The sequence below is a fragment of the Colius striatus genome, chromosome 11, assembly GCF_028858725.1.
Source record: "Colius striatus isolate bColStr4 chromosome 11, bColStr4.1.hap1, whole genome shotgun sequence".
Lineage (NCBI taxonomy): Eukaryota > Metazoa > Chordata > Aves > Coliiformes > Coliidae > Colius > Colius striatus.
The window spans coordinates 19,437,286-19,456,053 of NC_084769.1; the positions used below are offsets into that span (position 1 = coordinate 19,437,286).

The window sequence follows — 18,768 nt, forward strand, 5'->3', positions numbered from 1 at the left end:
AGAATATGTATTGGTAGATTATTAAAATAAATATGTAATTTATGACAAAGCATATGATTTGGCAAATTTTAAAATAAGTTAATATAGTATAAGCAAGTTAATATGTTATAGGATATGTTATTGCATCTTTTCAGGTACTTCCACATACATAAGTATCCCCAGAGAAGCCCAACAGCTGTTACAACTTTATAACCAACTAGGGTGTTCCAGTGCTTGAAGAATCCTAGGCTGAGAACTAAAGCAATAAACATGTAACTTGGTTCACTTAAATAACTCAAGAATCAATTTTATAGACCAAATAGTGACCAAATTAAAAGAGAAAGCAGTGGTTTTCTGCAATATATAGATTACCAGCTAAGGAAAAATCACCAGTTTTCTCAAAAAAGCCATGTTTTAATACTAAGAGTTGCATTTTAAGATTGTGAGAAAGAAGTTTATGCAGCTTCTGCCCACATTGTACAATACATAATTAATAGTCTTTCTATTAATTGACAGTAATGACCAAAGCTTACAACAAAACTAAGGATAATGTATCAGATACAGTGGTAATGAATTGCAGTACCTTTATAGAAGTACCTTTGTATTCAAGATTTATAAGGTATCCATAATATATGAGTATTATAAACACACATACATACATACAAGCAGAACTTATTTCATTATGTTCATAAATACTTTTATGGTAAATTATAATCAATCTCTAAGATTGATTGGCAGAAGTAAGAATTTAATTTAAAATATATACCAGGCAAAGATGATGTTATTTTATTGACCTTGAAGTTTTTTTGAAAGTTACAAGAAAGGTAATGAGCTTTCACATACAGTACCAGAAGTGCTAGATTACAAAGTGGAAAAAAGAATGTGGTCTTAATCAAAATATGAAACCTTTAGACATGCTAAATTTAGCTCAAATAAAATCTGCAATAGGTTGCCTTGGAAAATGTTGCTATAGCTGCAAGGACACATATTTCTGGCTATCGGTAGGGGAAAGGTAAGCTTTCAAATTGTATTATGTATGCAACAAGTTTATGTGGGGCAGATTTATATAGCCCTTAACCTGAGGAGATCAGACTTCACATATTCTTACCTTTGAAATAGAAAAAAATGCACTATTTGGTTTGATTAATCACTGAGTATGTTTAAAGATGTAGCTCAAACCCCTAAAGTTTATTGAATTATAGTTAAATGTTTAGATTGCCAAAATGGAAACAAATGGCTGGGAAAGACGGCATTAAACTGTAAATATGTATGTCTTCCCTTCAGACTGAAACAATGACAAATGAACTTCCAGTGATATTTAAACTGTATATTAATCTTGGTCTTTTAATAATTTCCCTTTACATCACCAAGAAAATTAATATTTTAGTATATTAGATGTAGTTTTAATTATGTGATTTAAGTCTCTGTAAAAGTAACTGAGATTGCTTAATATTTTCTGATCATTTGTCAGATACAAAGGCTGAAATCTTTGTTCTTTGTGTTTTGCTTATGGAAGTCACGATCTGTTCTATGTCTATATTGTTCTGTCCTTTTACCAACATATGCAGCAAAATGAGATAGTATTCTCTCAAGCTATTATGAATTTTATTCACTTAGTTTTTGTTGTGCCTGAAATGAATCTAATTACCCCAAAACATTTCTCTTTTTAATTTTTTTTTGACATATGCAGCCATCACTACGTTTATCTAGCTCTCATTATCTATGAGTTTTTACTGTCACCTAGTCCTGGCTTTGAGAGATTCTTTAATGAGTGCAGCTTTCATCCATGAGCACTCAATAAAGTCTAGTACAGACAGACAATTTTAAAGACTTTGTTTAAATTACTTTCTCAAGGCAGTTAAGTTACAAAGTGATTTATTAACAAAGCTTGGAATAGCTGTTTGGAGTTTCTGTTATCAAGTCAAACAGCCACTGTATTAAACTACATTAATCCTCTTGAGACAGAATATTTTTTGATCAAAAATATTTTTTCTTGTTAAAATTTCAGGAAATGCAAAAGTAAATATTATGTAAAGAATCAATAGAACCATTCAGAAAATTAGTTTTGATAATCAGACTTAAAAAACATCCATTCAAAATTTACAAATAGCAACAGCTAGATTACCTTTGCAGGAATTGCTTCTTTTGTCAATAAGAATTTCTTCTTTGTCATGAACCGTTTCTTCAAAGTCTACCTCTGTATTTTTTTCTGTTACAGATGGGTAATCAGCTATCCCAGAAAACAGGGGCTTTTGCTCATCTTCAATGGAGGACACAAAAGATGATGACGCACTTTTTTTCTCCTCAAAGTGTTTCTTGATAGATTGATAGTACCCAGTGGTGTCCCCTGAGGCTTCAGGATCACTCTGATCATTCTCTTTGATACAGTCTGTAAAACAGAAATAGTTGTGTACAACAATAAGCAGTTTATGAAATTGTGTTCTAGTTTATTCTGGTCTTGGGGTGGAGACAATCAGTTAGGAAATTCACTGTCTGTTAGAATAAATGACTTTAAAGGCTCTTTTGATTCCCGTATCAGAGGAGATTTATGTTTCTTTTGTAGTCCTAGAAGACATTTGCATGAATGTGGAAAGAATTTGTAGTCCCTAAACAACAACATTATGCAAAAAGTTGCTTATATCAACACAGCAAAGGTTTGAATCCAACACAGCCGTCCCATTCATTTGCTGCTTTTTCCAGGTGAAGGTGAGATTTGAGAAAGCCTTATGTTCCAAAATTTTTTAAAAAATTAGTTTATTGTTTCATTCTGTCTTACAATTTTTCACACTCTTGGGCATTTCTCACAGCCTTGACAGTCATGGATGTCAGACTCAGTATCAGAATGACTCTTTTAAGTTATGTCCACATAAGAGAATCTTTGCTGATTATTCTTTTCTCAGAAAAGGATAAATATATTAATCAACCATTCAACCTCAAAATGTCTGGGCCTGCCTAAATACAGAGCCTATTTCTCCATGCTCCTTACTGTCAAACCTGCAATTAGGATTGATATGGCTGAGAGAAACCCTACAAAAAGAAGAGAGTTCATGGCCTGACTATGTGGGGTCATCTCAAAACAACTTTCCAAAGTAGATGAAATTTCTTAGTCCTTAGAATTAACTGCAATTCTCTGAACATCCAATCCTTTGAATAATAAAAGTACACAACATGCTGTGATAGATATGGTAGCAGGGTACCAATCAAGTTGAGAATGAATCTTTCATTAGTCACATTCAAGATCTGTAGTGAAAAATAGCAGATTCATTCCTCTTTAGAATTGGCAAATAAAACTAAATTTAAAGGAGATGCCTTTAAAAACACATTGTAAAAATTAAATAGTATTTAAACCTGAGAATGATCATTTATGAAAACAGATAACTCCTGATGTCTTTTCAGCATAAACTTGAAGCTAATTTTCAATTCAATATTTGTTTTTATCTATTTTTAACTGAAATGTCAAGATAATTCCAGTTCTGCTATTTATTTAAAACACATTTTAGCAGGGTAGCCTCAACAACATATAAATGACGTAATTAGTTTGCATTAACTTCCTGAGGAGACAGCATGATTTCCCATCTGCTTTGTGCTAATTAGTAATCAACATAGCTCTGGAATGTCTGTAGCCTTTACAGCCTACAGCAGTGGCTAATATAACTTTTAGTAAATTCCCTAGGTTTCTTCTCTGTTTTTTGGCCACTATAAGGAAACGAAACTGTGCCTTCATCTACTTCTCTTTAACTGCACAAAGAGAATGCAGTATGATATGATTTCAGCAATGATACTGAAAAGGCATCAACACGAATACAAATGGCCTGGCAGTGTAAAGCTCTTGGGGGATGCTCAAACTGGAAAGTCAAGTACCATGTTCTCTGCATCTCCAAAAGAGTACAAAACAAAAGAAAGCGTCATAAGAAAATTCTAAGGTAGATGTCTCCCATGGCTTTCCTTTTGGGAAGATAAGGTGAAATCATAGAATCATAGAATGGTAGGGTTGGAAGGGACCTTTAGAGATCATCTAGTCCAACTCCTCTGCAGAAGCAGGTCCACCTAGATTAGATCGCATAGGAACATGTCCAGGTGGGTCTTGAAGACCTCCAAGGAAGGAGACTCCACAACCCCTCTGGGCAGCCTGTGCCAGGGCTCCCTCACCTGAACAGTGAAATAGTTTTTTCTTATATTTAAGTGGAACTTTTTGTGTTCGAGCTTCATCCCATTACGCCTTGTCCTGTTGCTAGCTACTATAGAAAAAAGGGATGTCCCAACCTCCTGACACCCACCCTTTAGATATTTGTAAATGTTAATAAAATCTCCCCTCAGTCTCCTCCAGACTATACAGCCCCAGTTCCCACATCCTTTCCTTGTATGAAAGATGTTCCAGTCCCCTGATTATCTTGGTGGCCCTGTGCTGGACTCTCTCCAGAAGTTCTCTGTTCCTCTTGAGCTGAGGAGCCCAGAACTGGACACAGTACTCCAGATGTAAATTGTCTTAATTACTTACTGCTTGATTGACTTCAACCTGTGAGAAAGACCTCCTAACAAAGTCTTGGTTTTGCCACTTTTTAGGGTGATTTTTTATGTTCATAGAATTTTGTGCACTAACAGTAGCTGTAATGAGCACCCCGTGGAATACAACTCAATCAGTGGACTAATTTTAAGAGGAGGTCATAGAGACTAATGAAAAAAATTGTATAGCAACTGAAATAGAGCAGATTGGCTTATATGTGATATTGCTAAAATACCTATATATCTAGAAACAAGAAGTCAGATTCTGCTAACAATTACACCGCTGTAAAACCAGGATATTTCAACCAATATCCCTGCTTTTAGTCTCCATCTATATCAGAACAACAGAACATTCTTTTCCAAATGCATTCTAGGTACAATGAACTCACTGGCATTAGGAAGAAAGTGGACATCTTTGAATGCAGGGTCCTGCCTATTGAAATCGGGGAAGATTTGTTCATCAGCTGATCTATTTCAAAATATGCACCTTTGGCTTTACTGCCATTGCTTTATCTGCTAGCCACCTGGCTACAGTCAGTGAGTCAAAAGTTGTTTTCCTTTTCAAAGACTCTTATTTAATGCTAAAGATTCTTCTCTTTTGATACTCTGCACCTAGAGCAGGAATAAAAATAGAAATTGCATTTTTTATTTGTCTCTTTAAGAGCTGATGATGGTGCAAGCTCTGTACCTCAACTCAAGAGCTTAGCAGTGCCTCTGTAGCTCAATAGAAATGTTACAAGTAATATCTAGGTGGTGCTTTATTCAGAGTGTGAATTTCTCCAACATCTCCTTCCTTTTGTAATGATATCCAGTCACTGGTTTGAACTGGTTAGAAAAGAAGTTTTCTATCTGTGTATGCCTGTGTCTGGAAACATTCTGTGTCACACAGACTTCAGGTCTTGAAAGGATTCTCTTCTTTCTATTCTATTTCCAAAGTAAATGTAATAACTAAAAAAACCCCTCATCCCAGTGCTTCATCCTTCCTCTTCCAGTAAGACAAGTTTCACCCTCTGATTCTGATTACTAGAAACTAGATATTTATTTTGAGACTTCCTGCTTTACCAAACATTTAGAAACATCATTTACACTCTTTATGGGGCTCATTTTCACCTTTTATGTGTTTTGAATGCCTGCCAAGTTTACAGGCAACGTCCTCTGACATTTGCTGTTTGGAAATTCCAAAATCTTCATACTTATTATCAGAAGGTTTGTTTTCTGCTTTTTGCACTTGCACTGGCAAAGGAAGGGAAGAAAAGGGATTGTCATGAGGGAACTGAAATGTAGCTATGACATAGACTCAAAGAAATACTGTCATAAAATTCAGCTTGGGATGGTTACCAGAGATCAAACAAGTTATTTTTCTGTATGCCATGGTCAGCCTGTAGTATTAAAGTTTTGCATTATTTAGACAGTGGCAGTCTGCGTGATCTAGACACATTTTCTCTTAATGTACTGTTCTGTTGTAAATAATATTGATGAAAGTGTCAGTATGATATTAAATGTGGCACAGCATTGATTAATATTACTATAATTTCATTAACTTGTCAAACTTAATCAGGCTGGCTATGTAGCCCAGTGTTTTAGAAGGTGGCAAATTTTTCCACTTTTTTTCGGCCATCCTATACAAAGTCCCACCATATGCCTAGACAAATTCAATTTTGTGCAGGAAATGAGGTGAATGACTTGCTCATGCTGGGAGAAAGCGATTTATGTCCCAAACCATAAACCAGATATTCCTTACCAGAAACATGATCTGCATAACCATAAATCTGTTCAGCAGACATGACATCTTCTCTTTCCTTTGAAAAAAACTCAACCATATTATTTTACGTCACACCTCATTCCTCCTTGTTGAGGAGGAATGCACACTGTGGCATGGAAGGAGGGATAGTTCCTCTAAATCTCTGCAGATCTTCTGATTTCCAGCAAGTATTTTGGTTGAACTGTTAAAAACTCTTTCTTATGTGATATTCACAGATATTCCTGTGGTGATCAATCTATCTTTCCTACATATGAACAAAATATTTCTTAGTCATCATGACTTACTTGTAATCTGCTCTTTAATTTAAAAATGTCAATTACCTTGTCAGAAAAATGCCTCCTGTGTCCACCCATGCACTACAGGCAGCAAATGTTTGAAATGAAAAGCCTGTGACCAAGCATAGTCAGATCATATGTTAGATACAATACCACAAACAGGGTTAAAAAGTGCAAAATCTCAAAGATGTCAAGAAGTCAAAAGCTGCTGAAGCATAATTGAAGGCTGATGTTCAGACCATGCCTATGTTTTGCACCATATAGATGGGGAGCAGCATAAAATCAGTCAGGGAAAATGGTAACCCTAGTTCCTGAAATCACTGCATTTCACTAGTGATGTAAGAACAATATAATCAATACATAATATTTATATAATATGAAAAATTACTCTTACTGTGGAGCAGAGAAATATGTAACAAAGTATGACTCTACTCAAGTTGCATGCAGGTTTAAGTATTTCAGGGACTTTAGATCATTAAACTGCTAATTAAAATGCTTCTTGTTCATTGTCCTTGCTGTTTGCTTCATACTTCATTGAATGTGACTGGTGTAGAATACATTGCTAAATATAACTGAGTCCCTTCTGTTAGACTAGGTAATGGAAGAATATCAAAAAGAAGGACACTGACTGTTTCTAAGCATGAAAATGAAAAGCAGCCTAGTGTCTGGTCATTCAGTAGATAACTGTTGCTAAAGTGAAGATGTGACTTTTTGCCATGTTTTTAATATAAAACATGTATTTTGTATTCCTTTAAGACACATAACAATGAAATATACAGGCATGATGCCTGACTTTTTGTTCCTACCACCATCCTTTCTTTGATGTTTGGGTTGCATCTCTTAAAAGAATCCACAATTAATATTTTTACTTGAAAATTATGTTCATACAGGACCTTCCAATAACAGACTTCAGAATGGATTTTTAATTAAAAGTTCTATTCACTCTTTATTGCTTAATTTTAGTGATTTAAAATCTTCAGACAGAAAACTGTACTGGTTTGGGAACAATCTTATGGGCAACAGTATGAAGAATTCTAGTAGATTTATTTTGCAATCGGAGATGGACATGATCCCCACAATCTTTGTAAATGGCTGCCCATAACTTGGATGGAACTACTTTGTGATGGGTGGAAAACTGTTTGGATGGCCAGACCAGAGTGTCATAGTGAATGGAATTAAATCCAGTTGGTGGACAGTCACCAGTGGTGTTCATCAGAGTTCAGTGCTGGCATCTATTCTCTTTATCTATGACCTGAATGAGGGGATCAAGTTCACCCACAACAAATTTGCTGACGACATCAGGCTGGGTAAGCGTGTAGACCTGCTTGAGGACAGGAAAGCTCTTCAGAGGGACCTGGACAGGCTGGAGTGATGGGCCAAGGCCAATTCCGTGAAGTGTAACAAGGCCAAGTGCTGGGTCTTGCTCTTGGGTCACAATAACCCCATGCAGTGTTACAGGCTTGGGGAAGAGTGGCTGGAAAGCTGTCCTGCAGACAAAGACCTGGGGGTGTTAATCAACAGCCAGCTGAACATGAGCCAGCAGTGTGCGCAGATGGCCAAGAAAGCCAATGGTGTCCTGGTTTATATCAGAAATAGTATGACTAGCAAAATTAGGAAAGTGATTGTCTCCCTGTACTTGGCACTGGTGAGGCCACACCATTCTGAGCCCCTCACTACAAGAGGGACATTGAGGTGCTGGAGTGTGTCCAGAGAGAGGCAATGAGGCTGGTGAAGGGTCTGGAAAACAAGTCTGATGAGGAACAGCTGAGAGAGCTGAGGTTATTTAGCCTAGAAAAGAGGAGGCTGAGAGTAAATATAATCACTCTCTATAACTACCTAAAGGGTAGTTGCAGTGAGGTAGGAGTTGACCTCTTCAGTGTCTTGATAGGACAAGAGGAAATGGGCTCAAGTTGTGCCAGGAGAGGTTTAGGTTGGACATTAGGAAGAACTTTTTAACTGAGAGGGTTATTAAATATTAGAATGGGTTGCCCAGGGAGATGGTAGAGTCAGCATCTCTGGAAATACTTAAAAGACACATAGCTGAGGGACTGAATGATATGGTTTATTTTAGTAATGGGCTTTGCAGTATTAGGTTAGTGATTGGACTTGATGATCTTAAAGGTCTTTTCCAACTGTAATGATTCTGTGATTCTATGATTTATATATCACAGATAATATAGTAATAATGCTTAGTACAGTGAGAGAGTTAACATAAAGTCTATCATTCACGTACACTTAAATTATTTTTGTTAATCTAAATAGTCAGATAGTATTCTAATGATTAGTTGCACTAGAATTCATTTTTAAAAGTGGAAAGTTACATTTGCAGCTTTTTAGTTATAATTAGAGGAAGTAGTGAGGCATACAGTGCCTACTCAGTGAGAAAGATATTTCTTCATGTTTGGGGACCACAGGATTATAAATTTTAGAAATAAAAAAGAGCAATGTAATGAACCCTGAAATCATCACAGATTCATTAATAATTTAATTTAACAACAGTGCCAGATTTTTATGATGAGGACTAGCTACATTACTACAATTTTTCCTTCTGTGATCATCATATTTAGCTATATCCTTCTAGAGTGTAATAACCAACAGAACTTAGGTGAAAGAAAGGATGACTGAAAATAGCTTCTTTCCATCAGAGGTTTTTTGTTTTAAAAATAGTCTTGAACAGATACAGTTATATCAAAGCTTGTCCGTTTTCAGAAAGTGACAGAGATAAGAGTTCTTAAAGGTGCCCACACATTTTTTGAGACATTTCTTAAGCTGGTAGAATGAATGTATCTAAAGTTCTGCCAGGCACATGGATTTGTGTATCTGTGTATCTCGATGTCTGTAGTCTTGTCAGACCTCAGAATTTGAAACAATGCCAAACACAACTTGTTCCTAGGAAAAGTACATTGTTGGTGGTATTTTAGGAAAATTAAAACATTTTCTCCTCGCAATAGTAAAAAAGCTTGAAGTGTGGGTTTGTTGGTTTTTTTTTAATATTTTCTATTTTTGAGACACATCCCTTTCATTCTGATTTCATTCATAATTTGGGAGCTCCTAAGTCTTCACTGGAGAACCTAAAGATACAAACTAGTGGAATTCCATTGTTATAGCAAGTCTTGGCAATTTTGCTGGAAGGTTCCAGCAGTTTGGATAGTGATGGTGGAGGAGAGGAACTGTACTGGAGAGAGCTGTTTGAATTGCCGTTCTGTCTCAGTGCTGCTTATGAGAGTTTGGTAAGTTAATGTGTCCTTTGCTGTGTTTCTTCTCTGAGCTATGGAGGTTTGGATGATTCTGGAAATAAGGAACATCAGAAGATACTAAAACCACTCCCCAACATTCTGGACTAAAGACTGGGCAACTTTTCCAGAAATATCTACATTTCTTTTTTTTTCAAGGGACTAAGAAAGGAGCTAGTTCTATGTAGCCCTGCATTTATTCTTTTCTGCCATTTTATTACAATGACGTAAGTTATGAGTGAAGTAACAGCCTTATCTCCGAATTTTCTTTGCTCTGTCTGGCTTTGTATCAACTCTAATGCTAATAAGATAATAACAGAAGGATGAAGCTTGATTTATGCCTCAGGAAATAATACTATACTTAAAAAATCAGAAACAAAGAATTGTAAACACGCACCTCAGGAAGGATTCAGGACAAAGGCTAAAGCAGTTCTATCAAGTTTAGAATTCACTTTTACAAGGAATTCAGCTTTCACTATAGTACTATTATTTCTTTTTTTCTTTTTTTTTTTATTCAAAGGATGGCAGCAAGTATGTGTGACTGCATGAAACATTTTCATTGGATTTAGCCTCTGGAAGCAGCCTCTCTGGGAGCAACTGCTGGAAACAAGACTCTTCTGTGGAAGCTCCCGGAGGTGGCTCTTGAGCACTGTGGTTACAGCAATAACAATAGCAATAACAGGTACAGATGGAAAACTGCAGTGTTGGGCTCTCTAATGACCATATACTTTTTGTTAGAGATCTCATGCTGAAGGCAGGATTTTGGGGACAAGAGGTTTTGTTTCAAGCCATATGCAGCCTGCCCACATATTAGTTGAAATATTCCCACATATTAGGAAACCCTGGTCATTTAACCACCTGCCACTCTGGCTGAATATTAGAAATTATTTTCTAATTAAGTCCAAGCAAACTTCATCAGTGTAATACTAACAGTTTAACATCGTTAAGAAAACCTTCAGTTTTTGTCCAGACTCGTGCCCTACTTTCTATCTGGGGACACAGCACGAGGCTTGTCTGAGTCATCTATTCATAAAGTAAGCATTTAAATAAAGAAGATGTGGAAAGCGAGCAAGAATGGGAGAGAGCAGAGACAGGGGAGTATTTCCCCATTCTCTCATTACTGTTTCATCTCACACTTTTAGGCAGGAGAATAATTTCCTTAAAGACTTCCCTGTCTTCTTTATTTCCAGACATGGCCTCTGGATACCTTCGGTAATAAAGCTATGTTAATATGGCTTGGCTTCTTAGCCAGGATAGCATCTACAAGCTCCAGATATTTAAGGTATCTATACTAATCAAGATCCAATTAGAAGTTTATTAGAGCTCTGGCTTCCGTGCTTACATTGAGAATAAATCAATAGATACTTTTAGAAAAGCTGGTCAAAAAGCATAACTCTTCAAATTAAAATTAAGTACTATGTAAGTTTACTTAGCAATAAATAAAAAAGAAACACTGCAAAATGAATTTTCCATCCCACTTGATTGTACTGTCTGTGTCAACATGGGCAAGTGCATGCAATAATTGTGTAATGAGATTTCAGAAGACCTTCCTTTTGTTGCCTTTTAAAATCACATAATGCAAATAAAAACTCCTTGCTGGGCCAGCTGAAAAAAGTTAAATATTAAGCTACTCAAACCTCCAGTTACTAAGTGTAAAGCATAAGTCCATTGGAGTTCTTATCATCCTCCCAGCTAGAGTCCATGGGATGATGTTCTTGGTTTTGGATCACAGCTGAAAATCCAGAATAAGGGTTTATCTTAGTGAAGTCATCATTACATTCCCAGTTAGTTCCACGCTGTTCTATTCAGACAGTATATTAATTAGGCTGGATCTGATGGAAGGACTTTACTTGCCCTACCAAATGAACAAAGAGTGGCTGTGATTTGGCTATGTGGCCATTGCAGTTTTAGCCCAAAATTAGTTGGTTGCTTCTAGGGTTTCAAGAAAATATGTGTGAGTGCCCAGAACAAGTTCAGAATTTTAATAGCCTTCAGCTAAGGGTTCCATGAGTTACAGTTAAATGTAAAGAATACCTTCTAATGAAAATAACTGGATACCAGAATAGTCCCAATTTTAGAGGCAACATTTACAAAAAGTTAAACAAGATGCTAGTAAAAATAATAATGCTTGAATTCCAGAAAAGTATTTTCAAAGCCTAAAGTTTTCAAGCTCTCAGTGAGCTTACTTACACTCTGCTTGTAATTTTTGCATTTTTCACCTGTATTTTTTATTTCCTGGATATGTTTCTATGTGACCTGATCTAGGTGAACCTGCTTCTGCAGGGGGGTTGGACTAGATGATCTCTAAAGGTCCTTTCCAACCCTTATGATTCTATGATTCTGTGAAAAAAACCTCAACTCTAGTGACTCTTCATTCAGCATGGGGTTCTAGATCTACACTCAGAACTAAGAAAATAAATTTATGTTGATATGTATTTCCCTTGAAATTAGCTAACTCCCACAGAACTACTAGAGGACAGTGAGAAATAGGCAGGAAAGGATTGTGCTCTGCACTACTGAAAGAAGAAATGAATGTAGATGGAGCAGCTCATTGTCCCTCAGTTTTCAGCAGGAGACTAACTTGCCAGCCCAGCTAAGAGCATTCTTTGGAAATGCCAGACAAGAATACTGCTTATTTTAAGCAGTGATGGAGAGTTTCCTGGCTGACTGTCAAGTACCTGTGGCATCTGGATAAGGGTGAACCTGCACCTGTGCGAGGAAGCATCATCCATTATTCTGAAAGACCTGCAATTAAATTCTTATGGGTGACAGCAAGAATAAGCCTGTCCTGTGTATGCTATCTTTTGCAAGAGACCTGGTACAGTAATGCAGTCCTTTCTGGAAGCCAGAGAACAAGCTAGTCCCTCAAGTAGCCTTGTACCCTTCAAAATCAAATTATAGTAGAGTTCAATGTACTAGCTAAGATCAATTTTTGTTAGTGCAGGTAAGAAATGGTAAAAATATGTATAAGGTGGAGTGAGAAGGTCTCACATAGAATTGGAAAAGTAGTGGTATGAACTGCAGATGCATCAGAGAAAGCTGTGTTGTTTTTGTTTAACCCCTGATAAAACTCGTGAAGAGTTACCATGGCAACAAGGTCCAAATCAGGCTAGCATGATCTAGAGGCTGAGATTACACAATCCCATTTTTAGCACTCACAAAGGGATAAAAATCACTGATGATCACGTTAAAGATGGAAACAATACAATTTCAACCTGCATAATACACTATTAGGTCAACAGCTGAAAGAGTGTCAGCAAGACCATATCATGAGCACTCTCCCTGCCCCCCTCCCACTCCCCCCAAATAACAATCAATAAGAATTTAGTAAAATGTAAAATATCAAAATATGAAAGTGAGAATACTGGGTTCCTGTTCAAAGTGCAGTTCTGAAGTCAAGGTATGATTGCTGAAAGTTGTCATACAGCACATATTTTTTAACTGCAAGAATACTGTGACCAGAAATGTATTTGATAGATATGTATTCAGGAACTATATTTTCTGCTCCAGTTCTTCTGAGGCACTCTGCAGGATCATTCTCAAATATTTATCATTACAGGTTAACTATGCTGGATCAAAATATGATGCCACTCCCTCTTACATGTAAATTGTTGAAATCAATAGAATACTACAAGCCAGTAGTAATGTCTGGTACCTCACAGAGGATGTGTGATGTGTCACAGAAAAATGACATTCAAGGTCTATGTCTGTGAGATGTCTGCTGCGGCTATGGTAACATATAGAGAATCTGAACAGGAACTCAATGGGCAGTCAATCAGCGGGCCAAAAGTATACACAGTTCTTGGCAAAGGACTCTTACAGTTTCATCTTCTCCTCAGATGGACTTCCAATGTGCTGTCTAACTCAGACATTAACAGATAATCAGACATTACTCAGACATTACCAGAAACAGTCATCACTAGACTAAAGGGCTTGTTTCCAGTCTTGTCTCTCCTAATGGTGCAAGTTTTTTATTTTTCAAAGACAAAACTATGGGAAATGATATTATTTTGTAAGGAATACAAATAAATGTCTCCAAGAGGATGTTCATAGTAATATTCTGGACAGGAACCTTAAAAGCCTAGAGGTCTTGATACCACACTGACACCTGAGGAGCCTACTTGTGATTCTGCAGCAGGAACAAGATGAAAGATTACTTCCATTTTGTCTAGGTGGCAGCATATGTTTTCTCGTAAGAAATGTGAAGGTTATTCAGGCAAAGCACCTCTGTCAACAGATTCTTTGTGAAGAGCAGATTGAATATTTCATGGGGACATTTTCCTGACATATTTGTTGTCAGCCTTGGCTTCCTGCCCTAAGGATGCTTCTTTGATTGAACAGTAATGTCATTGTTCTGAGTAGCCACACTATGGACTAAAGTCTTCTTTTATCATGCCTTATAGCTGCTACATACATTTAAAGTGTTCCTATTTATTATCAGCTACTCGGCAACTCTCTAAATTGGTAGTACACTGCGTTTAGGATAGGAGTTTTACCGTGGAGTGTGAAAGACAGCCACATCAGAGATAATAATTTGTCAGACAAACCATTGAACCGTAAAAGTGTAATGTTCATCAAGGAATGGTGCTTTCCATACATGAAAACAAAAGTCTTGTGAGTATCAGTTTATCTGACTTCATGACTGTTGCTGTCTGACCACAGCTACTGTCTACAGTTCCTGGTATTTAGCAGTACAAAATACTAGTGTTGTAGTTTAATGTTTCACCATCTTTTCATAGAATCTTAGAATGGTAGGGGTTGGAAGGGATCTTTAGTGATCATCCAGCCCAATCCCCCTACAGAAGCAGATCCATCTAGATCAGGTCGCATAGGAACATGTCCAGGCATGTCTTGAAGACCTCCAAGGAAGGAGACTCCACATCCTCCCTGGGCAGCCTGTGCCAGCGCTCCGTCACCCTCACAATTAGGATAACTCCTGAAAGCCTCTATGGTGAATGTAAGCAGAGAAAATGTCACCAGACTCTTGTCAGGCCAACTATTTACATATTGCTGTCTGATTCAAGCTCTGACCATGGCGAATCTACTGTGTCTTGAAAATGAAATATTTTAATTCCAGGGAGAAGCACTACTTAGCATCAGGTTTAACAAAGCATCTTGCTGAGGAAATAAAATCAATGTTGTTAATAAATAATCCAAATAGATGAGCTTCTCCAAACAGTTTAAAATGTAGTGTCTCAGAAAACATGTATTGCTTAAGAGATAATACATATATATATATAATCTATATATAGATAATATGTACACTTCAAAGGCAAAAAAAAGTACATTTCAAAGGCAAAAAGTTATCTTAGTGTTTGAACAGCTCTGCACTGATAGGTGTGAAATCACAGAAGGGTGAAACTGATATCCTTTAGTCATATATAACCATACAGAATACAATGCATAGAGTGTTTTTACTACTCAGCTGGATTCTCAAGAGCTGTTACAGTGACAGCCAACAACAGGACCCTAATGTACCCAGAATTACTAAGTGAAATACCGATGAATAATGAAGCAGTGCTGTCTAATGTAAGAAATGAAGTTAATTACCTTTCTCTATTTCACTTTGAAAGGACAATTTCCGTCTTCGTAGTTTGCAGTTATCTCCATCCATATCATTAGCAGTTTGTGATCGTATTACGAGGTCAGACTTGATTAATGAAATATGAAACATAATGACAGATTAGACCCATCTAAACAGCAAGTTTTCAATAGGTGTTTGACTGTTAATCATGTTCAAGCTTTAAGAAAGGCAATATTAAACAAGCCAGTCTGCATAAACCTCTCCATCCTCAGCTAATGGTATTGCGCAATGCTAATGTTAAAAAGCTCATGCAAATTGAACAAAACCAACAATGTCACCACCTGATGGTGCAACAAAAGTATCCTGATAATAACTTTGCATGTAAAATCATATGTTCAAGTGTTGTCAGCTTCCTTAACTTGCACAGACATGGTTTAAGTAATCTTAGATAAATTAATGAAAAAAAAATTAAACAACCTCTAACGGAGAACGTGTACTATTTCAAGAAGTAATGTGGTAACTGATTGTCATTAGATTTCTATTTAACTACATCATAATGCTTAGAAAGTTTACATTTTACAACAATAAATATGATACTGACAAAATTATTTTAACTTTCTAGATCCTCCCTTCCTCTATCAGATTCAGTTTGTTTAGATATTTATATCCATAGAAGAATACAACATTGTAATTTTCCATCTGTCTTACAGAAGATGGATGTGATTTTTTTTCATAATAAATACAAGATGCATTTAACTTCTTATTTAAATCCTAGAAATTTACAAATAAGCAAACATAACACATTATACTCTTTGTGTATGTACCCGTGGCATTGGCTTCAGTTTACTTCCCTTGTGCTAGTGAGATTTTCCTCACTCAAGTAAGCAGATTTGCATGTGAGAGAAGGGCAAAGGGAAAGAAGCAGTAAGTGTTTACATCTTTCTCTATTCCCTTTATTGTAAAGCTGGTGGGTAAGGTGACCTACTGGTAAAATAACTGCAGGAAGATAAAAATCACTTTTACATAAATAGGAAGACAGGAGCAGAAGTTGAGGAAGAAGCACCAATTATTCATGTAATAAATATGGATCTAAGTGATGTTTTGAACATCAGAATGTGCTGATCCCTTCTTTTGTGGCATGATTTTCTAGACTGCAATAGACAGTGGAAAGCAAGTGGAATTGCTAGAGAAAACTGTGATTTTGTATGGATGAGCCTGTCCTCCCTTACTTGTCTATGAAGTCTAGTGATATTTTGTTAGTGACTGGTACAGCAGTAAGAAATAACAGCTGAAAAAATTCTAAGGAACATGAGCACTGAAGACTTTCTTTGTGTGCTCTAGACAACACAGAAGATGGAAGTATGTTTCAATTTTCTCAGATATAAGGAAAAAATAATGATAAAAAATAGATGACAATGTAATTGCAGGAAGTAATTGATCAGTTTGAAATCGTTAATGTGAATTTATCCTCAAGGAACTTTTCAAATGTGTGGACTTTCAGTTTTAACTTAAATTTATCACTAGATTATATATTAATTGTATTGTATTTCACATGTAATTAATAATGATGACTTTTTCAACAAACACAAAATGATGGCTTTTAAAATAAACAATAGAATTGGCCTTCTATTTTCAGAATGGTCTTTTATTTAAACATGGCTCAGCACAAAAAGAAGTGACATTTCTTGTCAGAAGTTATATTTTCATTTTTCAAACTAAAGAATTAGCAAAGATGTCACTAGGATTTAAAGCCCCAGAATTAGTGTTCTTGGTCTCCTTGTTTATGAGAAGTTCTTTGAGGCCAAATTATGTTAGCTCCTTCTCACTGAACCTACCTTTAAAGTTATCATAAACCACAAAAAGGTGGTATTTCTGAAATAATGAAATGTAAACTAGTCATTCTATGTGCAGTATAGCCCATGTTCAATAGCCAGTTCTAGTGTATTCTACAACTTTCTAGGGAAAGATTTAGCCTTAATAGCATGACCTGGGCTTCAGCCTTTCCTTTCTCTCCCTCTTGCCAAACTTCCCCTTTCTTTCACAATTCAGACTGACCCCAGCAGTCTGAAATATGGAAATGTAATTCTTCTCCTTTCCACATGGTGTGATCTGTGCAAAATGGGACAATTAGGACAGTCATTGTGGGAAAAAGAGACGAAGAAATTCCTGAAAATCTGAAGACAGTGAAATTTTAAAAGTCCCTCGTGTGCTTTCAGTCCCCTTAGGAGACAGAGTACACTCCAAGATAAGGGAATAAAAAATTTATATTTGAAAAACAATTAAATATTGTCTATTGTCAGACACAGAATGAATCTGGGTAATTTGATTTATCTTTATTTTGTAACTTTACAATTATATCTAGTGCTTAAAGTTCCCTTTGCTGTGACCCAGTCTGTAGTGATCTGAAAAAAACATATTTTCCAGGGCTTTAACAAAACATTCAAAATCCCCCTGGCTGAAACTTTAGTACTCCTTAAATACAGAACCACATCTTCTTAGATTAACATAATCTGAATCATTTCATTGGCTTCTGCTGAGTTTAACTAACTTCAGTAGGAGCAATCAGGTGAGTGTTTTTCAGTTGCTATTTTCAAGTTTTGTTACTATGGGACTGATTCAGCTCAATATTAAGAAAAAAATAAAAATCACTTATTGTATGTACCTTTGCAGTTTCATCTCTCAGGTTAAAAGTCAGCTCTAGATTGGTGAGGAAGAGATCAGAAAATTCTGGATACATATCCAAAACTTCTAGTAGATCTTCTCGCTGGATCTTATGTAAGTCACAGTAAGTTAAAGCTCTCACATCTGCATTTGACTTTCCTGGTTTTGCATATAGATGTACCATCTCTCCAAAAATATCATTTTTCCCTGCAAAAAGAAAATTAGATGGAGATTAGTATTTTAAACATGAATAAGACATTAAACTGAATTATGTATTTCTTTATGATAATAGTGTGGAACATTTGATTTTATATGAAGTGATACAATCAGATTACCAGTGCACATATATTTTTGTAGATAAAAAGTATTATTATTAAATATTAAAAGTAAAATTACCAAAATCAAATAAGTTACAGAGCCATATACTGCATGAAGTGAAAGGAAAATCTAGTGTCATCATAGTTTTTCTTCAGTTCCATCAAACCAGCATGACTAGAGCAGATTGCTATCTCATTTCTTGTAAAAAAATTATTTGCTGATTTAAATTATATTGTTATGTTAAGAATGATGTAATTTCTGATGTTCAGTAGAGCCCAGGACCTGTCTGATGTGGAATCTCATTATGTTAAGAATTACTTGAAGAAACAGCTGATCATTTAAATGTATTTTAGTAGAAAATTACTTTGTTTTTGTATTTTTCAGAGAGAATGCTAAACTTCCAAGATGCAGAAGCTGTTTTGAAGAGCTCTTTCAGCATAGCTGCCTCTGTTTTGATACTATGACAATTCTTTAGATCAATGTTGACACATTTGCAGTACCTGTTTGCTAAAA

General features: G+C 36.0%; 1 protein-coding gene across 1 annotated transcript in view; it reads right to left on the reverse strand.

Moving 5' to 3' along the window:
- The window catches only part of KCNH7 (potassium voltage-gated channel subfamily H member 7), a 242,621-nt gene that overhangs the window by 7,840 nt on the left and 216,013 nt on the right, over positions 1-18,768 (reverse strand). Inside the window, exons 11-13 of the mRNA XM_062004706.1 lie at positions 17,939-18,144; positions 15,303-15,402; positions 2,105-2,356 (exon numbers count right to left, since the gene is read on the reverse strand). Of these exons, the coding sequence (XP_061860690.1) occupies positions 2,105-2,356; positions 15,303-15,402; positions 17,939-18,144 (558 nt within the window). The remainder of the gene's footprint in view (positions 1-2,104; positions 2,357-15,302; positions 15,403-17,938; positions 18,145-18,768) is intronic.